This window comes from Delphinapterus leucas, chromosome 14 (genome assembly GCF_059928025.1).
Source record: "Delphinapterus leucas isolate spDelLeu-1000000601 "Yukka" chromosome 14, BTC_Dleu_Yukka2, whole genome shotgun sequence".
Lineage (NCBI taxonomy): Eukaryota > Metazoa > Chordata > Mammalia > Artiodactyla > Monodontidae > Delphinapterus > Delphinapterus leucas.
Window position 1 is genome coordinate 48,085,858 of NC_143142.1, and position 27,476 is coordinate 48,113,333.

The following is a 27,476-nucleotide window of genomic DNA, read 5'->3' on the forward strand; positions in this document are numbered from 1 at the left end:
AATTGGCTGCAGAACCTTTTAAATACTTTGTGTCATCTTTGTTGTTACTCTATACAACCATCCATTTCTATTGTTTTGTACTAATTGGTGTATAATTATATTTTATTTGGCTTGCAAGATTATACATTCCATATAAGAATCATTTCTTAAATATCTCTGCACCCTAATAGCACATGTATATTCCAGTGTCTTGAATTAATTGGTTAATAAATCAATAATTTGATATTTTAAAAAATTTGTCTAAAACTATGGCCCATAACTAACATTGGGCAATAAACTCTAAGCCAGAACATTAAAATTCTATTCAAGATTTCTATTGAACAGAAACAGATAAATAATCAGAAGGGTAACTTATACCAATTTTATCCTGTCAAACTAACAACCTGCAGAGCAGAGATTTACCAAAATTTAGATTAAATATTTTAATAAATATGGAGTTCTCCACCAGAATGATCTGAGAAGAAACAAATATGAAACTCTATACATAAAATGTATACATTTCATCATCTCTTTCTACTTCTTACAACATAAGATACCAGAAACACTTTCTGAGCTAATGTTTCATGGATTTTCAATAAACAATTTTTAATTCCGGATTTCACACACCAAAAACATTAGTCCTTATTCTTTTTCTTCTAAGAAACATATTCTCAATGAACTAGAAAGCTTCTAGCACTTGCCAGTCCTGGCATGAAGGATAAAGAAAATGTTTATTTCAAAAATTCATACATTTCTGAAATTGTAAACAATTCTTATGAACCAAATTTTAATTAACAATATACTATTAATAAAATTTATTAAAATATTATATTCTTATATATCATTACTCTGTTAACTATTAATGATATTTACAGTGTATTTCTTAATAAAAATTTAACACTGACATTACAAACTAATGAGTGAATATAAATATAGCTTATATAGGTTACTATACAATTTAGATTCAGTCCTAACCTTCAGTATTTGTCATTTTATTTTCAAGAATAATCTCAACAGCTTCCTTAGGGGCACCAAATAAAACCAAAGCTTGTGATGTGGCATTGTCTTTTTAAAAGAAAACAAAAATTTCAGTGAACAGTTAATATTCATTTTTAAAATAAGCAAAATAATGTACAAAACTATGTTGTGAAAGTGCTGTCCTTGAAAAAGCAACTAAAATATTGATATTAAACAAAACCCACAGTAGAATATCTTTAGATGTTTTCCGTGTTTTTCATTTGGCTTAACTCTCACAAGAAGGTATTCAAAATAGCATGCAGCTATTAAAAGCAGAGAGATCATCCAGAGTGACATCACCAAAATGGTGGCGTAGGAGACCCTAGACTCCATCCAACAAACTTCAACAATTAGACAGCTATCCACAAACAAAAGTAGCTCTGGGAGAGCTCAAGAGTCCACTTAAAAAATTTCAGCAACACAGTGGAACAACAACAACAACAACAGAGAATAACCACACAAAAAGGAAAGGAAGACAGTTTCATTTTGTCTGCATTATCCCACCCCCTAGGTCCACACTGCTCAGTGCCAAGAGGGAACTCTCTGGTCTGAAATAGTTCCTCTCACTAGGAAAGGGTGAGCAACCAGCTTCCCCACCCTTTTGGGGCACTGCACAAAGGACCATCTTTGGTTTCATCCCACCCAGAGATCAGCAAAGCTGAGAAGTATAAAGATGGCTTGGCACAAGGAAGAATGGCAGAGGCTACCAGTATCAGTCATGCAGCAGCAATGATCATGCTTTACAGTGGCCTGCTCTGCAGAGGACCTCAGCTTCTTTGCTGGCAAAGTTGTCCTTTAGAAATGAAGGAGAAAGAGTTTCCCAAACAAGAGCTGAGGGAGTTCATCAACATTTGACTTTCTTTACAAGAAATGCTGAAAGGAGTTCTTCAAGTTAAAAGAACACAAATTAGCAACACACAAACATGAAAATATAAAACACATCAGTAAAAGTAAGTATATATTCAAATGTAGAATACTCCAGTACTACAGTGGCATATTAATCACTTAACCCTAGAATAAAAGTTAAAGGGCAAAAGTACTAAAATAGCTATAACTGCAATAATTTATTAATAGATACCAAATATAAAAGATGCAAATTGTGACATCAAAAACACAAAATGTGGAGGGTAGGGTATAAAAGGGCAGAGATTTTGTATGTGATTGAAATTTAGTTGCTATCAGCTCCAAACAGACTGTTATATCTATAAAATGTTTCATTTAAGCCTTAAGGTAACCACACAGCAAAAACCTATAGTATTACAGATACACAAAAGAAAAAAAGAAGGGAGTCAGAGTATACCGCTATATTCGATAAGGAAGACAGCGAGAGGAAGAAATGAACAAAGGAACTACAAAACAGGCAGAAAACAATCAACAAGATGCCATTAGGAAATCCTTACCTATCAATAATCACTTTAAATGTAAATGAATTAAACTCTCCAATCAAAAGGCACAGAGTAGTTGAGCAAATTAAAAAAAAAACAAGACTCAACTATATATATATATCCTATTACAAGAGACTCATTTCAGCTTTAAGGGCACATAGAGGCTCAAAGTGAAGGGATGAAAAAAGATATTCCATGCAAATGGAAACCAAGAGATATCAGAGGTAGCTGATCATATATATATATATCTTATGACCTCATATATAGTTATGTCAGACAAAACAGTCTCATTTACAATAGCATGAAAAGAACAAAATATTTAGTAATAAATTTCACCAAGGAATTGAAACATCTATATACCAAAAACTGTAAGATATTGATGAAAGAGATTGAAGAACGCAAACAAACGGAAAGAGTTACTCTTCATGGTTGAGAAGAGTAAATATTGTTAAAATGTCCATTCAATTCAATTCTTATCAAAATTCCAATAGCATTTCTCACAGAAATTTTTTTTAAATCCTAAAATTCATTTGGAACATCAAAAGACTCCTAATAGCCAAAGCAATCTTGACAAAGAAGAATAAAGCTAGAGGCATCACACTTCCTTATTTCAAACTGTGTTACAAAGCTCTAACAGTCAAAACAATATGGTACTGGCATGAAAACCGACACATAGATCAGTGGAACAAAACAGAGAATCCAGAAATAAACCCATGCATATATAATCAATTAATATTTGACAAGGGAGCCAAAGCTACTCAATGAGGAAAGGATAATCTCTTCAATATATGTTGCTGGGAAAACTGGATATTTAAATACAAAAGAATGAAACTGGACCCCTATCTTACATCACTCACAGAAATTAACTTGAAATGTATTAAAGACTTAAAAGTAAGACCTGAAATCATAAAATTCCTAAAAGAAAGCACAGGGAAAAAGCTCCTTGACATTGTTCTTGTAAGGACCTTTTGGCTATGACACCAAAAACACAACCAACTAAAACAAAAATCAACAAATGGGACTACATCAAGCTAAAAAGCTTCTGCACAGGGACTTCCCTGGTGGCACAGTGCTTAAGAATCCACCTGCCAATGCTGGGGACATGGGTTCGATCCCTGGTCTGAGAAGATCTCACATGCCACAGAGCAACTAAGCCCGTGTGACAAGCTACTGAGCCCATGTGCCACAACTACTGAGGCCCGCGTGCCTAGGGCCCGTACTCCACAACAAGAAACCACCGCAATGAGAAGCCCGTGCACTGCAACAAAGAGTAGCTCCCGTTCAATGCAACTAGAGAAAGCCTGCACACAGCAACGAAGACCCAACACAACCAAAATAAGTGATAAATAAAAAGTTTAAAAAATAAATATAAATAAATAAAAAAGCTTCTGTACAGCAAAAGAAACAATCAACATAATGAAAAGGCAACCTATAGAATGGGAGAAAATATTTGCACACCATATATCTGATAAGGGGTTAATATCCAAAATACACAAGGAATTCATACAATTCACCAGCAGTAAAACAAATAATCTGATTACAAAATGGGCAAAGGACCTGAGTAGCCATTTCTCCCATGAGTACTAACCAAGGGAACACAAAACAAAAGACAGTACTCCAAGTACTAAAACCAAGAATGAAAGAAGGGTATTACTATCTTACAGAGTGGTTTACAAGGGAATACTATAAACAAGATTCTACCAATAAATTAGATAACCTGGATGAAATGAACAAATTCTTAGAAAGCCACTAGCTATCAAAATTGACTCAAGAAAAAACAGAAAATCTGAACAGAACTATAACAAGTAAAGAAATTAAATCAGTAATAAAAAATCCTCCCACAAAGAAAAGGCCTTGGCCAAATGGCTTCACTGGTGAATATCACCAAATATTTAAAGAATGCCTCACTGATGCCTCTTTAACTTTGCCAAAAATTATACAGAAGAGGAGAGAACACTTGCCAACTCATTCTATGAGCCCCATATTATCCTGACAGCAAAATCAGACAAAATATTATAAGAAAATAAAATTATACACAAAATATTTCCTTATGCACATGGATCCTCAAAAATACTACCAAACCAAATCTAGTGGCATATAAAAAGAATTATACATCATGTCCAAGTGAGATGTATTCCAGAAATGTTTCAACGTATGAAAATCAATCAATGCAATACTAACCACACATTTCAATAGATGCAGAAAAAGTGTTTGACAAAATTCAATCCCATTCATGATAAAAACACTCATCAAAATAGGAACAGTACGAAACTTCCTTCACAAAGGTGAAAAATCCACAGCTAACATCAGATATTACAGGAAAGAATGAAGTTTTTCCCCTAAGATCAGGAAAAAGATAATCATAGCTACACTTTGCCACTTTTATTCAATACTGTTCTGAAGATTGGAGCCAGAGTCATTAGGCAAGAAAATTAAAGGCATCCAAAATACAATTTAATAAAGGCATCAAAAAGAATAAAATATTTAGGAATAAAATTAACTAAAGAAGTGCAAGATTTGTTTGGTTAAACAAGTTTCACTAGAATCTACAAAACTGTTGAAAAATTAAATACCTAAATAAATAGAAATATATCCTGTGTTAGTGGATTCTAAGACAATTTTGTTAAGACACCAAAACTCTTCAAATTGATCTATAGGTTCAATGCAATTTCTATCAAATTCCAGCAGCTTTTTGTTGTTGCTGTTTTTCAGAAATTCTCAAACTGACCCTAAAAATAACATGGAAATGCCAGGGACCCAGATTAGCTGAAATAATATTGAAAAAGAAGAGCAAAGTTGGAGGAATCATACTTCCTGATTTCAAAAATTATTACAAATCTAAATAATCAAGATGGTGTGGTACTGGCATAAGGACAAACATGTAGATCAATGAAATAGAAGTGAGATTCCTGATATAAACCCATATTTATGGTCAGTTGAATTTTAAAAGGGTGCAAAGACTATTCAATGAGAAAAGAATAGTCTTTTTATCAACAGATGGTACTGAATATATGAATGTAAAAGAATGAATTTTGATTTCTACCTCAAACCATGTACAAAAATTAACTCATAATGGATCATAAACTTAAATGCAAGAGCTAAAACTATAAAACTTTTATAAGAAAATGAAGGGGTAAATATGACATCAAAGGAACAAGCAATTTAAAAAATTAAATTGGCTTCATGAAAATAAAAATTTTTGTGCTGCAAAGGACACTATCAAGAAAGTGAAAATAACTGAATTACTTTGCTGTACACCTGAAACACTGTACATCAACTGTAGCTCAATTTTTAAAAACTCACATAAAAACTCCCCAAAAAAGAGAAAACACAACCCTACTATGAGCAAAAACATTCATAAATCACATATCTAATAAAGGTCTAGTTTCTAAAAGATATAAAGAATTATTATGACTCAAGAACAGAAAAAGACTAATAACCCAATTTAAAAACGGGCAAAAGATTTAAAGAGACATTTCTCCAAAGAACACATACAAGTGACAGTAAACATATTTTCAAATCCTGATCATTTGTGATTAGGGAAATGCAAATTAAAACCACAATAAGATGCCACTTCACACCCACTAAAATGGCTATAATAAAGTTTAAAAAAATAACAAAATTTAATAAGTGTTGACAAGGGGGTAGAAAAACCAGAATCCTCATACATTGCCATTTGGAACATAAAACCCTGCAGCTGCTTTGGAAAAAAATTGGCAATTAGAAAGTTAAATATCAAGTTACCAAATGACCTAGCAATTCCAGTCCGAAGTGTAGACTCAACAGAAATGAAAACAGACGTCCACATAAGAACTTGTACTTGAATATTCATAACAACATTATTCATAATAGTCCAAAAGTGGAAACAACCCAAACACCCATCTACTGATGAATTTATAAAACAATATGTGGGGGGCTTCCCTGGTGGCGCAGTGGTTGAGAGTCCGCCTGCCTTTGCAAGGGACGCGGGTTCCTGCCCCGGTCCGGGAGGATCCCGCATGCCGCGGAGCGGCTGGGCCCGTGGGCCATGGCCGCTAGGCCTGCGCGTCCGGAGCCTGTGCTTTGCGACGGGAGAGAACGCAGCGGTGAGAGGCCCGTGTACGGCAAAAAAAAAAAAAAAAATATGTGGAATATACATACAATGGAATATTTCTCCGCCACAAAAAAAGAATCTCGACAGAATTCCAGTTTAAAAGAAGGCAGACACACAATGCCAACTATTTTATCAATTAATTTCTATGAAAAGTCCAAAACGGTCTCCCATCCCCCCTCCCCACACCCTCCACTTGCCAAATAAATCCCTGCTGTGAGGGCAATTCTGTTACCTCGGAAGTCCTTGATATAAATGTCAGCAGAAAAGGTTACCAGGCGTTAACGTTGAGAGGTGGCACCGAGTGGAACCTAAAATCCCGTAGGCGGAGCATCACTGCGTCCGGACGTTCTCGCGGTGTCTTGAGGAGAATTCGCGGCTCGATGCTGCAGTCACTCATGGCGGAGCAGATGCTGCTCCGTGAGTTGTTCAGGAAGTTGTGCGGCTGGACTGCCTTGTTTCAGGCCTCTGCTCTTGCGCGTCTCCGCCACGACCTGGCTGGGGCGCTGGTGTTGGCGAAGGGGCCTCTGGGCAGGACTGAAAGTGGTCACACACACACACACACACACACACACACACGGGGGAAGGCCTGGCCGCCCGCCCGTGTGGGACCGCAGGTTGGCGGTGATGCCAAAGGGCTCGCTGACTGGCAGGTAGGCCTTCACGACATGGGGGTGCGGGCCACCTGGGACTCCTCGAAGACGCGGCTTCTCTTCTGTACAGGACGCCACTAAGCACTTGTTCCTGACCCCGGCTCTCCGCAAGGTACTGGGCTCCAGGAACCCGCGCTGGCTGTCAGCATGCGGCGTAGAGGCGGCGCCGGGCGGACGGTGGGGGCGATCTGAGTGGCATCCCGGGCGGCGTCGCATCTAGGACCTCGAAGCGCACGCCCCGCGTGTTCTCCTGGCACAGCGCCCCCACTGGAGGCCGGCCACGACGCTGTACTTGCTCTCGTTGAGGGACTGCACACCCCTGGTGATGTCGGTGGGGATATCGGGGCTGGTGCCGGCGCACGAGATCTTGCGGGCCTAGGCCACATCCCACTCGTACTTCTCTTCCAGGTAGTTGGCCAGGCCAATACTTGACCTCCTGGTGGGCGGACACCGCGCTCCTGCTGTCCACCGCCAGGTCATTGGGGAAGGGCCGCGCTTCCATGTGCAACGGATTGCACTTGTTGCAGGTCTTGGACGGGCAAAGCACATTCGACTTTTCGGAGACGGTCTCACGGTACCAGATGACATGGTTGGATTTCTTGATAGGGGATGCAAGTGTGGTCCTTCAGGCAGATCACCAGGTGCAGCTCAACGGCACCTGCAGTGATGTGCTCCCCGACTCCTTGATGATGCACTGCTCCCTGGGATCCGACTTGGCCTGCGGCTTCAGCCCCTCCACCTGACCAGTTTGGGCAGGTTAGCCGGGTTCTTGGCTTCCACAGCGAGCCTGAAGACCAGGCTTACACTGAACTTCATCACGTGCGTGTAGTGGGCATGCTCAAAGGTCGTTATGGTGCCTGTCTTCACCAGGAACTGGTCGACACCCACCAGGCCCACGATGTTACCGAAAGGCAAGTAGCTTTGTGGTTGCCAGGGGCTGGGATGGGGGGTGGCAGCTAATGGTATAGGGCTGCTTTTTGGGGTTATGAAAGTGTACTGGAATTAGATAATGGTGATGGTTGCACAACCTTGTGATTATACTGAAAATACCCAATTGAAAGAGGTGAATTTTTATGGTAGTGTATGAATTATAATTCAAGTTTTTAAAGTTAAATACAGTATTATTGATACCAGCACTGAATAAAGCTACATGCTGAGTGAATCTCTGCATGATGAGTCAATTTTCATGTGAGTCTGATTTGACATCCAGTCCTTTTTGTTATCTCTATGATATGTGAAGGGAAATTTGTAACTTTAAGTAATTATATTAGAAAAGAAAAAAGGCTGAAAATTAGTGATTTAACCATCCAAATTAAGAATATATGGGAAAACAAACCCAAAGAAAGTAGAAGGAAGATAAGGGGGCAATAATATCTGAAATTAACAGAAAGCAAACCAACAACAACAAGAAAACAACCCTAGAGATTATTTAAAAGGTGAGAAATTACCACTTTGAAAAATATAGCACCAATGAATACATCTCGCAAAATTGATCAAGACAAAAGAGAAGAAACAGAAGAAACAAATACAACTTATGAATGTAAAGCAGAAATATTGCATAGAGGATATAAAAATGAAACATTATTAACAATATTGTATCAATACCTGTAAAGTTTAACCAAATGAAATAAATAAAGTTCAATACATGTTCACAATTTATAGTAAACTATAAAAAAAACTAAAAAAGTCATATTTAGTGGTGAAACATTAAAAGTCTCATCTTAAAAATCAGGAACAGGGAGATAAGTGAGCACATTTTTATTGCCTACATTTAACAGAGTACTAAAGGATCTAGACTAAACAATAGAAGAAAGTAAAAATATTAACTCATTTTCAGATTGTCTAATATTAGTGAATTAATGACAGTTAAAATTATGAGATTAAATATGTAAAACTATATAATAAAGGTATATTAGCATATTTACATATAATATATAAAACTAAATGTGATTTGGAAGAGATGAGAGAACACAGTGTACTGTTTCTTAATGTGCATTATGAGTGCACAGATACTCAATTTTATCAGTGTTTGTTGTCCTTTACATATATGTTACAGATATTTTTACATGTATGAAATATTTCCTATTTCAACATAGAAAGGTGCTATTCTCTAAAAACACAATATTATACAGCCTCTGCCTTTTATATGGAAAGGATGCATTATGAAAAAGAATACATAGAAAAATTAAGGCAATATCAGTATCTTAATACAAGTAAATAAGTGATGGTGCCATGAAATGCACTTTAGTGAATATATTGCCTGAGTATCCAAATATTACAGGTGGTAAGTTTGTAAAAAAAGTACTTTTAATTGTAATAGAAATTAGTATCCCAGAGCTAACTGTTTGTAAACAGGAGTCATGTGAAAATACTGTTGGTCAGCATGTTTAAGATATGGCTGTGACTCTACAGAACAATTGGAAAGTTTAATAATTTGTTTTATTTTTTATTTCAACTGAGAGCACAGAATAATCATCCAGTTTGCTAAGCTTATTTATAGTATAATAAGAATTTTGATATAACCACAGTAGTTGCAGGGTGATTTACACAATATAAGGAAAGGATTTATTTTTCATGTGAAGAAGAGTATTATTATGTTGAATATCATCTGGTAGAAGTTAATAAATAAGATCTGAGGTTGTCTTCTTGTGATGTTAATGACAAACCTTTTCAAAGGTTGGTGCATAATTAGGTTCAATACATTATCCAGCAAAGATTTCTTTGGGCTTAAAAGTTTAAAATTTGCTAAGACTGCTAAGTTTCTGTAGTTTGAACATGGACATCTCAATGCTCTGCTTGATAAGCTGAATGTTCTTTATAGTATTTGTTGTTGTCTTACAAAGAGGATAGGGAGCTTAATGATGGTATGATGCCAAAGAGATAGAAATTAATTTTAACTGATAATCACTGTTTATGCCAGCGTTCCAAATATTGGTCCTAATGTCATTTAAATACAAATATCCTGAACTTACTAAGTACATTTCAAAAGAGTTTATTAACCATATTATTTTCCACACAGTTACCCAGCCAGATGTATTTCCACTTTGTATGCATTTGCAGGAATAACCTATATCAAAGAACCCTTAGATTCCACTGTATAATGTGATGTGTGGTTTTATCTGACTATATTTCTCCATTGCATAGACGGAAAGTAGGTGTCCTGTCGTGTTTAACATGATTAACTTTCTCCTAATGTACCACACACAAGAGCTTTTGCTTGCAATCCAGTATGGACTGGTCATTTTATGTTCCAGTACAAAATAAAGAGTCTTTGTCAGGTTATTCAGAGGGAAATCACCAGCTCAGCTCTCTGCAGTCTTGGAACAAACTATTAGTTTTTAATTAACATTATAATTAATCCAAAAATTTTCACTAGTTCTTTTCAAATATTTAAACATGAGATAGGCACAAGTATAATTTGATTATCCTATCTCTTTCCAAATTGTATCTTTGGGAAAATTGTTTTATGTGAGAAACCTAGTCCATTTTGCTAATCTGAGGTTGAAGTCATTTTCCAGACATGAAAAGTTTTTGCTTAAACATCACTACACAAAATCTGTGAAAATGAAATAACATCAATTTTGTCAAATAATATTGATAGAATGAATAAAGAGCTAAAAACCAAACTTACTGAAATATTCTGAAAGTAACTGTGGTGCTAAGCCACTAAAAATCCTACGCAAGATTCGTAATCCTACATGAAATCCATTGTGTGATATCCTCAACTATGTTTGGAATACTAACTGACTGCTTTCTTTTATAGCCCAAATAAGACTGTAGTGCTTTGATTGCAGTAATAGCCCCACTAATTTTCTCCTTCCAGTGTTCACCTTCTTTTGCAATGTGACTTTGCAGCATCTACCACTAAGAGGTGGAGTCTAATCCCTTGCCTTTTGACTCTAGGCTGGGCCTATGACTTGCTTTGGCTGATAAAATATAGCAGAAATGATAGGGTGCCAGTTCTGAGCCTTGGCCTTGTGACCTTCTGTTCCCCCTCGTACACCACGAGGTCAGGCTGCTGTAAGAGTATGAGAGACAACATGGTGCAGGGCTGAGTCAGCGTGGTTTTCCCAGCCAACACCCTAGGCCTGTGAAGGCCCAGCTCAAATGAGCAAGATCTGTAATGATGCTTAGCTGGCCTGTGGCTTACTGCAGTTGTGTGAGTGAGACTTCCTGGGCCCACTTGAGAACCACCCAGTACAAGTGAGCTAAAATGAATGTTTATGATGCTCTATGTACCTGCATTTTTTGTGGTTGGTTGTTACATGGCCTTAGGGCAGCAATGGATAACTCATATGAACACTATTGTTCCCAGTTAAGAATTCGAGACAAAATTCTATACCAAGGATTGGTAGACTTTTTTTTATAAAGGTCCAGGTAGTAAAAATTTTTGGTTTAGTGAGTCACATGCTGTCTCTGTTGCATATTCGTCTTTGTTTTGTTTCTTTTTACAACCCTTTACAAATGTAAAAACTATTCTTAGCTTTTGGGCTGTACAAAAAGGGCTGCTGACCAGATTTGGCCCATGGGCTGTAATTTACTGACCTCTGTTCTATATCACGCAAAGACATGATATTGCTAACATGATGCAGAATAAAAGATGCAAAAGGGGCCCAAGTTGCAAAGTAATGTGGTAAAATCTAATACAATTTTTAAAATAGAATTATACAAGTATTTTTTTCATTTTTCATTTTGTATGTTTCTCTTCAGTGGTGTGCTGGTAAAATTTTAATAACCACCTGTCACCATACCACCAATTTCAACCAGTCAATGGAGTGGAATTGAGAAGAGATGTATACAATTGGCTCACATGAGCTAGTAAGAGCTGACTCCAGCAGACCATTGTACTACCTACCTATGATACTGCTTATACTGTAGTTCAGTAGTAATTATATAAGAAGTTGATTATAATCCATACAGTGGGTTTTCCTTAAACTGATTTACTCCTTTTGCTTACCTCACCTTCCCGATCCCAGTAAATTTTGGTTTTGTGACCCCTGGTCCTGGAGAACACTACTGTCCTTACAACTGTCTTCTGTGAGTGACCTGAGTCACATTTATCTATGACCTAGTTTCAAAGAAAATCACTTAAGGATAAACTTACCTTTCTTTTTTTGCTCTCCTCCAGTGGAAGAATGGGAAATTATCTTATTTTCAGCCATGGTTATTTACAGTCCTTTGAAACCTAATTAAAAAGAAAAACATTTAACTATCATGAATCAAAATTAGTTTTAATTACACTAAAAATTGTCAACTCAAGAACTGGTAATGTCAGGATAGGTTTCTAATAGTATGCAATTTATATATGTAAAAATAAATACTAAATTATGTTAAAATGTAAGGAAACCAACAATATACTCTTTTTCCTGTGATGACTTCTATGAACCTATTTAGGAAAACCAAATATAAAAATTCTCATTAAAGAGGCATCTTTGATCCCCTGCTCTGCTGTTAGCTTAAACAGACACTGGGCCTGAGTACTAGATAATTTAGCATTCATCATTGAAGCTGTGGGCTCAAAGCCCTTTGGGAATTCTAGAACCTACATTGTTTCATTTCATATGATAAAGTTAAACCTTGCTGTCATCTCTTCTTTACATTCCCTCAGTTCCTTTTTTTAAAATATGTTTTATTATGGACCAAGTCAAATATATACAGAGGTAGAGAGAATTACCAATGTAATTTGATTGCAATAATGGCCTCAAAATCTCACGTGATGAAAGTGAATTAAGGTGACTCTTACCCAGCACAACTCAAAGGGAACCCAGCACACAAAAGGACTAGATAACACAAGTCAACAGAAAAGGAAAGACAGCAGAAACTGGTCCAAAGTTACTCCAGAGTGTGAAATTACCAGATATAAACCACCTAACAACTATGCTTAACATGTTTATAAATATAACATCAACATTTTAAATTTCAGAACTAAAAATTATGTAAATTGATATTGCAGATTTGAAAAGAAGCTAGTTAGAAATCCATGAACTGCAAACTGCTATGTAACTGCAATTCTAAACTCACTGGTTCAATTTAAAAGCAGGTATGACAAGACTGAAGAAAGAATTAGTGAAAAAGTTCAGGAAAAATACTATCTTGAATATAACAATACAGAAAATACAGAAGCAAGCATAAAATTCAGTGTGCTCAACCTCCACTTTCAGGAATATGGAGTGAATGTAGTTATCCCTATTCCTTCCTCTACATACAACAAAAAACCCTGGACATTATATATAAAACAATCATAAGACTTTGAAAGGTGGAGAGAAGAAGGCAGACTGGCTAGGCACCTTGAGATCAGAGGAACAATGAGGTGGTGAGTTTCCAAGATTTTCTTTTTGTCTGATACATCCCATACTTGAAGCTAAAGAAACCAGAAATCCAGATATGCCAATGCATGCAGACCAAATAACGCTCTGACAAAGCCTGCTCTCTGTAGCCAAGGGACCAGGAAAGGGGCAGCTTAGCAAGAGAGAATAAATTTGGATAATAACCTCTCCACTCCAGCCAAACACCACAGAAAAAACTGACCCCACAAACGCAGAGTGAGGAGCCTAGATGATTTCCACTCTTGCTAGGTGGAAACGAGGCACCCCCAATTTCCTGCTGGGGTAATGTCAGAAGACTCTGATGTCCTGTAGGAATCCAGGACTTCCATCCCCACTGGTTGGAGGCAAGGCTCCCCCATCTCAGCATCAGTGGATACTGTGTGGGGAGACTGGACTTCCACACCTCCCAACAGCACTAGTGAGTACCTCTTGACTTCCCCACTGGGGTGGCCTCAGAGCAAGCTTAATAGTGAGTCACAACTTGTACTGCAGTCCAGCAGTAATGAGGCCACACCCTCTCTGTGGTGTCAGTGGCGTCCATGTCTGAAGCAATGACTAGGCACTCCTACCTCTCCTGGTGAAGGAGGTGTCAGTGAAGATCCAGTGGGGAGCTAGAACCCACAACCTATTCTCAGCAATAAGAAGTAGAAATTAAAACCTCAGTGAGCTATCTATAACCTATCAGAACGGCTAAAACAAACAAAAAAATAGTTGCAACACCAAATGCTGGCAAGGATGTGGAGAAACTGGGTCACTCAGACACTGCTGGTTAGAGTGTGAGATGATATAGCTACTGTGGAAAATAGTTTAGCAGTTCCTTTTAAAACTAAAAATGACTTGTCAATATGACCCTGCAGTTGCATTCTTAAACATATATCCCAGAAAAAGGAAAACTTATTTTCACTCAGAAACTTATGCAAGAATATTCTTAGGAGCTTTGTCCATACTACCCAAAACCTGCACACTACCCAGATGACCTTCTGTGGTACATAGTGAAACAAATTGTATACATCTGTAGTGTGGAATACTACCCCGCAGTAAAAGGGAACAGAGTCTCTATACACTCAGCAACTTGGATGAACCCCATATTAATTATGCTGAATGAAAAACCAATCTCAAAAAGATTTGTATTGCATATTCCATTTTATTCATGAAATAACGTAATTATAGAGATGGAGACCAAATCATTGGTTGTCTAGGGCTAGAGGTGGGAAAGGGGTGACATCAGGGAGTGTTATGATGATGTACAGTTAAGTATCTTGATCATGGTGGTGCTTACACAGAGCTATACGTGTAATAAAATTTCATAGAGCTATATATACACACACAAATAAGTGCATGTATTACTGGTGAAATCTGAATAAGCTCTATGGTTTGTGGTTTGATATTGTACTATAGTAACTTATGATGCTAACACTGAGGGATGGTGGGTGAAGCAGACAGAAAACCTCCTTGTATATTTCTTTGCAACTTCCTGTGAATCTATAATTATCTTGAAATAAAAAGCTTACAATATATAAAGCTATAAAAGAAGAAAAAGATGATAGCTAGAAAATCCTCATGCTTGTGGAAATTAAGAAATAAACTATAAATAAACTATATAGAAGAACATGTCACAATGGAACTTAGAAAAATATTTGGACAATGATCATGACTATAAACATACCATAACACGTGGGACAAAGCAGAGCAGTGATTGGAGGAGACAGCGTGGAGGTGGGAGGGAGTCCATTTTAAAGAGGGTATCAGGGAGAAGTCCTCTTTGAGAAAATGACGGCTGAGTATAATGAACTGAGAGAATGTGCCAAAAGATCTTAGGGAGGAGTCATCCAGGAAAAGCTGAGATGCAAAAGTCCTAAAGCAGGAATGAGCTAAGAATGGCCCAGAAAGAGTAATTGTAAATAATTTACTCTAGAACCAACCCTAATGCAAGAGCAGAAAATAACAACAAAAAGGTCTAGAGCATTCCAGCTGACATTCATCCAAAGCATCCTATCAGCCTGGGCCTGATCCCTGCTGCCAGAAACCCTCAGGCTGTTTTCACCACGGCCGACTAGCTTGTTAACTTGCCCTTCACAGGTCTTGCCAGAAAGCTGATTGTTAAATTTTCATTATTTTTGCAAGTCAGTTGAGACCACGTGGTAGTTTGAAATCAGCCATGGTGAGTAGATTTATACCATGAAAATCAGCAAATGCCACAAATCAGGTCTTATTTCCGTTTTTGTTTTTGTCTTGAGATGTGGTTATTAAATATTTATCAGTGCACTACTACCAAAAAACACAGATTCCTGAGAAGACGGGACATGAGCTACATTATTAGGCTACTGGAAGAGGGGATGAAAGAATTACAGATATGATTTTTGAATTGGGCTAGGTTATTAAAGCTGGAATGGTTCCACTTAGTTGGAAAACAATGAATAATTTGGTTCTAGAAATTGGGTCATGAGGAGGAATAGAGTCCTAAGAAGGGTAGATAAGGGAGAGTTAATTTTAGGATAAAAAAGTTCAGACATCAGTTGTTTCAAACCTTACATCTTCTTAAATTATTTCCAATTTGTTTCTTTTGAAAAATATCACCCCCTGCTTCAGAGAGGAATTAGAAGGAATCACACTTATATTCTAATTTAATATCACCAAACAAATCTGTGCCCTTCATGGCCTCCTCCTGTTCTGACAATGCAGGATATCCCTCTACTGGTTTGTCTTATCCCTCTACTTGTGCCAGGGAGCTCATAACATTCTCCTTCCTGATTTATTGCTTCTGATTACAATTGTAAAATTCTTGTGCTCTTTTCTTAAAACAGTTGTTTCTGTTGGCATTTATGAAGCCACACATTTTTTTTCTTTTCAGTTCCCTCCCAATAAATGGAAATGCCTTTCCTTCCATTGCTATGATTCCTTATGAAAATCCCTGCATCACATCATCCCCTTCACTCTCTATCCACTTACTCTACTATATTTTCTTCTAATGACTCATTATTAACATATATTACAAGTTTATAATCGTTTCCTTTATTTCCTCTTTTTTCCATTAAAATTCAGAGTCTGGGTTTTTCATTGCTGTCGTCCTAGCATCTATAATAGTACCATTAAATAGAACTTTTTACAATGACAAAAGTGTTCCAAATCTGTGCTGTCCAAAATGGTAAGCATTATACTAAGCCACATGATCACTTAGAATCACTATTCACTTGAAATGTGGCTAATGTAACTGCTGAATAGATTTTTAATTGTATTTCATTTTAATTAATTTCAATTTAAATCACCATATATGGCTAATGGATACTATGTTGGACAGCACAGATCTATCACAATGCCTGGCACATTGGAGGGGTTCCAAAAGGTCTTGTTGAAAATGAAAGGATGCGTGAATGAAAAAAAAATGCATGAAAGAATGAAATACCTGCAATCAGCTTATAATCCTACAGATTTGGTTTGGGACTGTCACCTTCCCCTCCTTCTAGTCATGCTTTTTGGCATTGGCTTTGTTTCAGTTTTCATTTAGAATTTTTGCTTGTTTCCAAACCTGAATAGCATATGACATGTAGAATTCCTTTTGTTTCACCACTCGTAGGCTGGCATCCTGGCAAATCACTATATTCCTCAAATTTTGTTTAAAAAACAAAATTTCTGAGCTACCTATCTTTCTAGACAGAAAACCTTCTCATATTAGCCATTTCCTCTCATGATTTTATTTGTAATTGTTTGTTTTAAATATTCTCATTGTGAAATATTGCATAGCAATATTAAAAAAAAACTTTGCATCTTACAATGCAGCCTAAGAAGTAAGTGGTTAACAGTAACATTCAGATTCCAGTGTATTCCTCAGTGGTCACAGTTCCCTTCTTCCCTCACCAGAAATTACAACCATCAAATATATAATCCCCATGGTTTCAGTTTATTTTTATTACATATGTATTTCAAAACAATATACTCTACAATACTGGTTTAGAGTTTTACATCTTTATATGAATGATATTATACCCTACAGATCATTCTACAACTTTTTTGTTTAGTACGTTTCTGAGATTTATCTGTTGTTACATATAGCTGTATTTCATTCTTTTTCACTGCTGTACAGAATTCTGTTCAGTTTCCTGTTGATGACCATTTCCGTTTTTTTCAAATATTTGCCCTATTGTAACTAAGTGTTCTATAAGATTCCTTTATACTTTTCTTTGTGAATTATACTAGAGTATCTCTAGAGTATAAACATGGGGAAATACATGCTGAGTTGTGCTTTTTTTTTTTCAATCAGCAGTTCTAGATATAGTCCTTTGTTATTAATATGCGTTACAAAGATCTTCTCCTAGTTTATCCAGTGTTTTTATTTGAAGAAAAATATTTTTAATGGAATTAGGCATGTAAATCAGCCATTGCCCAAATCCACAAACAATATCAAAAGTCAGCATTTAGACAACTTAGAGACTCATAGCCAACACCTACAAAATTTAAAGCCTTAAAGTCAGTGACAGAAAGTACCATCTGCTCTTCTAAAACCTAATAAGTTGTATGTATTTATAGATTTTATCTTTGTAAGATGCTGTTTGTTTGTATCCGTGTTATTTTAATGGCTTTGATAAGGCTATGAATTAATGTGCTACTTTCCTGTTCTTTCATATTCTCATAAAAATATTAAGCAACTTTACCTTAAATCATTTCAGCAGCCATGATTCATTCACACATTCTTTGCAGTAAACAGTGCAAATATACTGATATTCTTCCAGTAATTATGAACACTATATTTATTTGTTTACTCTCACTGGCTTTATCTATAATTCAGCTGGTTTGTTTTATTCTAATCTAAATGTTAAAATCCACATTCTTTTCACAAAGAAGATTTTTTTAAAAAAGATCTGACAATGGGAAGTACTTCATAAACTGTTATAATATTCAAAAGTAATTATTTTTTTCTCCAACTTTTTACCCTATCGTAAGCTGAGATTTTTAAGCTCATTTAAAATTATGGTTCAAACAAAAATTATGTCAAATATTCTATCTATATAGCTTCTAAATCCCTAAACCAGTTTAAATATAGCCAGTAAAGAGCACAGAGTATAAATGCAAACCATCAAGCAAGGCAGCAAATGGGAATCAGAGTCAGGATCCTGGCCAAGGCCAGTAATCAGAGATTTGGAACTTGACTGACCAGAAGGATGACCAATCACTACTGAGACTAACGATCTAAAATCACTAAACCAGGGGCTTCCCTGGTGGCGCAGTGGTTGAGAGTCCGCCTGCCGATGCAGGGGTCATGGGTTCGTGCCCCGGTCCGGGAGGATCCCACATGCTGCGGAGAGGCTGGGCCCGTGAGCCAGATTGCCAATTATATTGGTTCTTCTTTAGTTGCAGATGAGAGAAATTCAGCATAAGCAGAAATGAAAACATAAAAACACACACACACAAAAAAAAAAAAACGAGGAAAAACTACAACATTAAAAGGAGTATTTATGGAAAATACACTGGTTAATTAATGGAAATATCAGCAATCCATCTGTAAGAGAAGCAGGAATACAGGGACTCAGATGCCATCAGCATTCTCTGTGCCTCAGCCTCAGATATTCTTTTTGTACTTGTTCTAGTTTTCCTTCTACAACTTGACATTTTCTGTGTTTCAGAAATCTTGGCTGCTGACACCTCCTGAGTTTTATATTGTAGAGATTCAGCCACCAAAGAAATGTTGACTTTTTCTCAGATTTGATTCCAGTTATCTCAGGAGGATTTTAATTGGCCTTACTTGGACCAAGTGCCTGTATTTGACCCAATCAAATATTGGCCTTCCTTATTGCTAGGAAGTCAGGATATTATTATTGGACTAGTTTGAACCTGCTTTCTATTCCTGGCCACAGTTATGGCCAGGATAAAATTGCTGTCTATTTGCATAGCTGCCCTCACTATAATTTGGGGGGTGATGTATTTGGGGTGAAGATAGGGAAGACCAAGCAGACCCTCCTAGAGGCCCTGTTCCAAAAATGGCAGGCAAACTCATAGGTGGTGGTTCTACACCAAGAGGAAGAATATTTTGTCAATCATGCAGGGATGTTTCTAATAATTCCAGTTTTTCCAACAGTGACCAAAGCTATGTTGTGAGGTAGAAAGCATTATATCACTAAAAGTGATTAAGGAGAAGCTACAAAATCATTTAAGTATTGTATAGGAAGAACTTAGAAAATGTCTAGAGACTGGACAGAATTACCTTCTAAGATCCACTTCACTTTAATATTTGATAATTCTTAATTTATTTCATTTCATCCATTCATTGATGTGTTTCACAATTTTCAGTTCGTATCTTGTTTGTGTCACAGTGCTACTTGTTTAGGGTACAAAAGAATATTCTAGGGTACATATTCTGTACCCTCAAGGTATTCATCAATTTGATTATATCTTGTATATTTTTAGTAATAACCAAGGAATTTTAACACAAGGCCTAGAAGTTACATGTCCATGAAAATAAAAATATTCCTTGCCTCTTTACCACATGTTTTATATTCCAGCCACACCAGTCATAAAAACGAGCCTTACTTACACTTCCATGCTGTCATCCCTTGCACATTCTTTTTACTCTTCCTTTCCTTAAGTCTCTATGTAATACAGTGTAATATATATAATGTCTCCTTTTACTTCTCATTACAAAACAAATTTACCTACTCCTTCTCCCTGTACTTTCTTATATAAATTCTGCCTTGAGTGTTGCTTTCACAAACAGCGTAGTTTTTCTAATCCTTTTTTTTTTAATACAATACAATAGACAGTGTTGAGGCTATTGCAAAATAGTAATGAAAATTGCAAAAAGACAAGGCATTTTTCTACATTTTTTTCTATCCATACCTATAATAGTTTCTTTTATAAATCTTTAAACTCTATTCCTCTGATTCCTAATCTCTTCTCTCTTTCTTTGATGGAGTTCTATTGACTTTATGTCTGTATTACATTCAACAGATTAAGATGCATTAAATATTACATCTCACGGTTTAACTAAAGCTGAGCACATCTTCAGAAAGATTAAATGTCATCTTTTTCTACAAATCAAATTAGTACTGAAAAAGCCAGTTTCTACACATATATTCATAAAGATATCTCGTACTGTATTCTGAATTTGTCTGAGAAATGAGCTTTCACCTTTTGGCAATTACTTGAGACATAAAGAACGGCAAGCAAATCAAGTCACTTTTTATGACGTTAAATTATTTCATAGGTTAATATCATGTATTAAATTATTATTTCACCTCTGAGTCACATCAAATGATTTTACAGTGAGTGTACTGAGAAACACTTGCTGACAAAATATAAAGTACTTGTCGTTCATATTCATTAACTACCTTGTCTCCAATGTAAAATAACAAATTCTTATAAATTTGACTTTTAAAATTCTTATGGAAGAAATTCTTTATTAATTAGAAAATACTATTCCATTTTACTATGAGATAGCTTTTGCTCCTGAAGAAATGTGCCTTTTGATTTTACTTTTTTAGAATTTTCATAACTATTTATAGATCGCTTCTACCTATTTCTGATAGACATTTTGTGGAATGCAAGAACAGTATGAGAATAACCACTGCCCTCCCAAAGTTTCAGTTTATTTGGAGATATTACTGACTCATGAAATAGAGGGATCTTGACCCAAGGAAAACAAAAATGATAGCTTATACTTAAAACATACCACATATGCATTTACTCTTCACAACAACCTGTGAGCTAGGTACCATTACTGGCCCTATTTTGCAAAGGAGAAAGCACTCGCCAGTGTCATGTAGCTGGCAGTGCAGCACCGGATATAGCCCTGGAGTCGACCACCATGCTGTACTCCTGCTAAAGAGGACCAGTGTTCCTAGGGTGAAACAGAAGTAAGAAAAGAGTTCTCAGGACCCTCTAATATGCTATTGACTTTAAAATAAGAATAAACTGTGCAATATGTTCCATTTGTAAAATGTAAACCTGGTTGAACTTTGGAATCAGGGGAAATGATTACAAAGTCTCTGAGACTACAGAATTAGTCTCAAAATTAAATAGATTTAAAGCTTAAATGTAAAAGAAAAACAGCTAAAGGAAACTGTTGATGTAAAAATAAGATGAGAAAGGCCTCTGAGCATAGCAGCAAAACACATAATGTTCTAGAGAAGATACGGCTAAACAAAAATTTAAAGCCACCTTGCTATAAAAAATATCACTCAAATCAGGAAGAGATTATTAAAACGTGGGTAACAAAGTAGTTTCTGGCTTAATATATAAATAGTTAGAAAAATTGGTTTAAAAAATGAAACATACAAACAGAAAAAATTAACAAAGGACCTGGAACTGGCAATCCCTATACACACACAGGCTCATGCTCATACACACTGGGGGGAGAGAGAGCAAATTAATATAGGAAAAGTGTTTAGCCATCAGTCATTAATTAAAAAAAAACATTTTTTGCAGAGTTATTATACAGTAAAGTAATAGAAGAATCATGTTATCACGTAGGAAAAAGTAATAGACATGCAAATTGCAAAGGGATATCACCTAAGGCAATGACATATTTACATTCTGAATGGATTACCTAAATCCTGTAGGGTAGAGAAAATAGTATATAATATAAATAATATAATTTCTCTTTGAGAAAGGAAATCATAAATTTTTTTAAACAGACGTCTTTTAATTCAGGGAGTTAGAAAATGAAAAGAAAAATCACTTTCACCTAGATATTCTTTTTTTTCAGATACCCACGTTGTACATCACTTATCTTCATTAATCATTCAAACTAGAGGATATAGAACATTTGCAACCCCTGGAACCAGAGAATCTGTTTGTTAACAAAAGTAAACTTGAACTTGAGATTGCTTCACTGTGAGAGTTAGGTTCTAATGTGCTAGGTTTTCCAGTCATTCCATGTAAAAAGATAAGCACCTGCTTATAAAATTATTTCTCTCCCACCTAAAATGTAACCTTTTCATTTTTCAACACTTTTGAAACATGTATAGATAATTATGAGATATGATAAGGCACAGCTACTATAAGAAAAAGTATTGGTTCATAAATCGAATTTATTTTGATCACTTCAGATATATCTGCACCTACAATTATCTCCCAAAAAGATTAGCCTTTGTTTTTCCAAAATTGAAATATGCTAGAACAGCCTTGCTTGAATAAAAAGCAGGCCTCTGGGGGCTTCCCTGGTGGCGCAGTGGTTGAGAGTCCGCCTGCCGATGCAGGGGACATGGGTTTGTGCCCCGGTCCGGGAAGATCCCACATGCCGCGGAGCGGCTGGGCCCGTGAGCCATGGCCGCTGAGCCTGCGCGTCCGGAGCCTGTGCTCTGCAACGGGAGAGGCCACAACAGTGAGAGGCCCGCGTACCGCAAAAAAAAAAAAAAAAAAAGCAGGCTTCTGATAGCTTCTAAACCTAACCACAATAAGCCTAGTGTGGGGCTTTATTCATTCTTAAATAACATTTTTTGTCAGCAATAAATATTAAGTGCACAATGAAGCACTTTTGACTAAATATTCTTTTATATCTTAACTATTCTGAATTATATTTGGGGATTGTGGTAGAGTCAACACTATGTGTTCATTGCATAATTTTCTCTTCTTGGGCACATAGGAAAACTAAATTAGAGTAGTCCTTGACCTTATAAACATTCCATTTGCTCCTCCAGCCCTCTTTTCCTTTCCACAGCAACCTTGGAAGCCATGTGTTCTGCATCTTAGAGCTACAGTGATAGCAACTGGGTCCCTGGGCCATCTCTTAAAAAACACCCACTCAGGAAAACTCCCTTGTCTACATCACTGTGACATCATTAAAAAAGAGGCCTTTGTTTCATTAAATCACTGTGGTTTGTGAATTTTTACATAGCATAGTCTAAGCTGTTCTAATAGAGCGTTGCATTATTAAAACAATTAGCTGATTTAAAATATTGATCAGTAGTTTAAAACCATAATTGTTTAAAAATGAAAAAGAGCAATAATAATGGAAATGGCTGAAATGATGATTCACTGTCTTCAAAACTAGAAGAATCAAGTTGACATAAGTGAACTATAAGTGATTACTCCTTTAACAATGTCATAGTAGAATATGCAAAACAGACCACTTGTATTTTATAAAGTTCTGTGTGTTGAAAGCTAAGATTCCTGTGTAGTAAAGCATTTTCACATTTTTCTTGGAATATCTGAATTACAGACATTCTCAATTATGAACATAATTTAACTGTGATTTTGAATTTAGGAACATAATTTTTCATAGAAACAAGGTCATACTGTATTATTTCACATCTGATCATTTGTATACCACCATCAGTTTTTTTGTTATTAGGTTCATGTACTCCCTATGCTGTAATTTAAGTAACTTACACCAATTCACATTTTAATATATATTTTCTACTAGATATTAAAATAATCACTTAGCTATAAGTATGGTCAGGGATGGTCACAAATTAATCTTGTTGTCACCAGTGATATAAATACCCCTCTTAGGAACCGCTCTTACAGTAAAGGATGATTAGGTTCCCAAGTGACCAAATCACATCCACCTTTCCCCCAAATAACACTATGTTTGTTAAAAATATTATTCTATCAGATAAATCTATTGAAATATTAACTTGTATCTGTTCTCCCCATATGCTCCCTCACCCCCTTCTTCCATTTTAATCTCATAACAAGACTTTGTAGTTCTTTGTTGTAAGGTTTTTAGCCTGGAGAAGAGCAGAGGCAGCCTGTAGTGACTTTGATCTTTAGTTCTTGGGGTGTCCTGGAGAGGAAGGTAAGATCAATAAGGTAGATAGAAGTATTCCCCAAGACTTGGTGATAGAGGAGGTCTGTGAGTCCAAGAAGGCTGTGGCAGCAACCAAGGAGATGACCAGACCTGGGGGTTGGGGGGATGACTGTTAGGTGCAGTCAGAGAGACTGCATCAGAGGCATGAGGACTTCCACACTCCTAGGGGGCATCTAGCCAGAAGACCTGTGTGATCAACCAGGCCCATGAAAAGCCTGGGACTCCCAGTGGACCAGAGGACACATGGAAGGAGGTTGCTGGGTGGGATAGTTACATTTCTAGATGCTCTGGTGCATCCAAAGACCCCAGATACTTGGCACAAATGGTTTGATTCCATTTGGGGAGCAGGACAGAGACGATACCAAGACTGAATAATAGTAAATTTCCTGCTAAACTGGTGGGATGGGGCCACCAAGCTGGAATCTAGTTGATTTAGAGGAAAATTTTAAGTGTGGTATTCTTTACACAGCTCAGTTTGTAGACTAAGAGCTATGCTTTCTACATCAATAAAAGCATTCTGCTGGTAGAATCTAACCACCTTTTAGCAGAGTTTTTCTAAGGGAACCATAAGTTTCACTTCAGGATGGCAGTAATATATTTCTCTGGCCCAGATATTAGTATTAACCCCTCATGTCCTCTCCCCAAACACGTGTGCACGCGCGTGCACACACACACACACACACCGATACAGTACTCCTAGGTGTACAAGCCAATAAGGGCTCTTCCTGCTAATTTTATACACTCTAGGCCCCTTGACAACAAAGAATTTCCAATCTATTATCTATTAAGGAACTAAGTGTTGACAACTCAGTTACATTGATTAATATGGTATTAAGATGCATAAACTATGACCTTTCCAGAGGTTTATTTATTGCCTTTATAAGAAAGACTCTAATATTATCAACTTTTCTGAGGTTATATTTGAATAATGAAGAAACTACTCAGTGTTTGTTAACATTAGTTTAGAGATTTTAAAGACACTGAGTAAAAGCTGTTTATTCTTCTAATGTAAACTCTTCAAAGGGTTTAAAGATTGGATAATCTGAGAGGAATCCTGAGTTTTCCCACAAGGGATACTTATAAAATTCTACTGAGAATTGTTACCTAGTGCTGATTTTTCTGCTTTTGCTAAAGGATATCCGTGCCTTGGCATGGAGCCTCCAGAGCATATAGCTGATTTGTATTCATCCAGATTCCTTAAATGATCTTTCCCCGAATGCAAGCTACTGAATTAATACAAACCATATGTTGCTAAATAAGAAAGAATTCTTGTTCATATGAGCTACCAAATTAAAATTTAATAAAAATGGAAAGACTAACTCTCCCTTGAATATGACCTCGGCAAAAGGTCATTTTATCCCCCTGGAGGTCCTCAACCACTAAATTGAAAACAGGTAATGTACTGCCTCTGCTCACACCCCATCACCCATTATTCACTCAGTGTTCCTCTTCTTACCTTCTTTACCAGAGCCCAGTAAGTCATCTGAAGGGAAGGGAAATATGAGACTAAAACTAATAAGAAAATAAAGAAGAATAGGGTGAAGTTTGACAATGAAGATTTATTTCCCTCTTAACTATAGCTTTAAGCCATTAGTTGAAAAAATTTAATAATATGCTGAGGTTTCCTATTACATGTTTCATTCTAAACAGTAATGCACCTTAACAGATTCCCATTCAGTGATTGGGCAATAATTCAACAAGAGTGATTTCTTTGTATGGAAAGGTATACTTCCTATACTTTTAAAAAAGAAAATCAAAGTGGATGTCACTATGAGGTTGTCATTATGCCACTGGGGGGGCAAGAAAGTAAGTAATGCTTTCATTAATAATTCTATTTTTGAAAGATTTTAAAATATAAATGTTTGGATTTTTTTAATTACTGTGATTTAGGAAAGATCTCAATACAAGCAATACTTAGTATATTTTCTAGGAATTATATAATTTTCACTACTAAATGATTTAAATTGTTAACGTTCAGTATAGAAATCAAAATTCATCCAGTGGTATAGCTCTTGAAAAATATTAAGTCACACTGGAAAATTAAGCTCTCCACTAATTTCCTATTCTTAAATTATCAGTTAAGAGGAACAGTTTCTGTTTGCTGCAAGACAAACCAAAGATATAAATAAAAGTAAATAAATAATAGCACCCAGTAAGAAATCTGTGCTCAGAGAAATAACAGAAAAATAGAGTGCAAATATGTAGCCATCTGGAGAATAGGAAAATCAAAAGTAACAAGCAGCATCCGGAATTTATTACAAAGAAATTATGCCAAGAGCCTCTTATTGCATTTTTATGCAATAAGTGTTCAAATTAGTGGGTAAAGAAATACATTATAATGGTTCTGAAGAACCTAGGGGCAGGACTGGAATAAAGACGCAGACGTAGAGAATGGACTTGAGGACACGGGGAGGGGGAAGGGTAAGCTGGGACGAAATGAGAGAGTGGCATGGACGTATATACACTACCAAATGTAAAATAGATAGCTAGTGGGAAGCAGCCACATAGCACAGGGAGATCAGCTCAGTGCTTTGTGACCACCTAGAGCGTGGAGATAGGGAGGGTGGGAGGGAGACATAGAGGGAGGAGATATGGGGATATATGTATATGGATAGCTGATTCACTTTGTTATAAAGCAGAAACTAACACACCATTGTAAAGCAATTATACTCCAATAAAGATGTTAAATAAATAAGAAATACATTATATACTACATATCTGGGCCCTAGTGATATCATTTTGTACATGATCTCATGGCATAATATTTGCTAACTAATCTAAATTATCTTGGCTATAAATGCTATCATAGTGATTGAAAATTTGCTATCATACCACAAACAGACAGTTTTTTTTTTTTTTTTTTTTAAACATCTTTATTGGGGTATAATTGCTTTACAATTGTGTGTTAGTTTCTGCTTTATAACAAAGTGAATCAGTTATACATATACATATGTTCCCATATGTCTTCCCTCTTGCGTCTCCCTCCCTCCCACTCTCCCTATCCCACCCCTCCAGGCTGTCACAAAGCACCGAGCTAATATCCCTGTGCCTTGCGGCTGCTTCCCCCTAGCTATCTACCTTACTACGTTTGTTAGTGTGTATATGTCCATGACTCTCTCTCGCCCTGTCAAAGCTCACCCTTCCCCCTCCCCATATCCTCAAGTCCATTCTCCAGTAGGTCTGCGTCTTTATTCCTGTCTTACCCCTAGGTTCTTCACGACATTTTTTTTCCCCTTAAATTCCATATATATGCGTTAGCATACGGTATTTGTCTTTTTCTTTCTG

At 36.5% G+C, this 27,476-nt stretch overlaps 1 protein-coding gene and 1 pseudogene across 1 annotated transcript in view; both read right to left on the minus strand.

Annotated features, from left to right (window-relative positions):
• Positions 1–4,774, minus strand: part of CCDC178 (coiled-coil domain containing 178) — a 70,688-nt gene extending 65,914 nt beyond the window's left edge. Inside the window, exon 1 of the mRNA XM_089895062.1 lies at positions 955–4,774. Coding sequence (XP_089751188.1) covers positions 955–970 — 16 coding nt within the window. The 5' untranslated portion in view covers positions 971–4,774. The remainder of the gene's footprint in view (positions 1–954) is intronic.
• Positions 4,775–4,797: 23 nt separating this feature from the next.
• LOC149747622 (elongation factor 2 pseudogene) lies at positions 4,798–25,674 on the minus strand (annotated as a pseudogene).
• Positions 25,675–27,476: the final 1,802 nt, after the last annotated feature.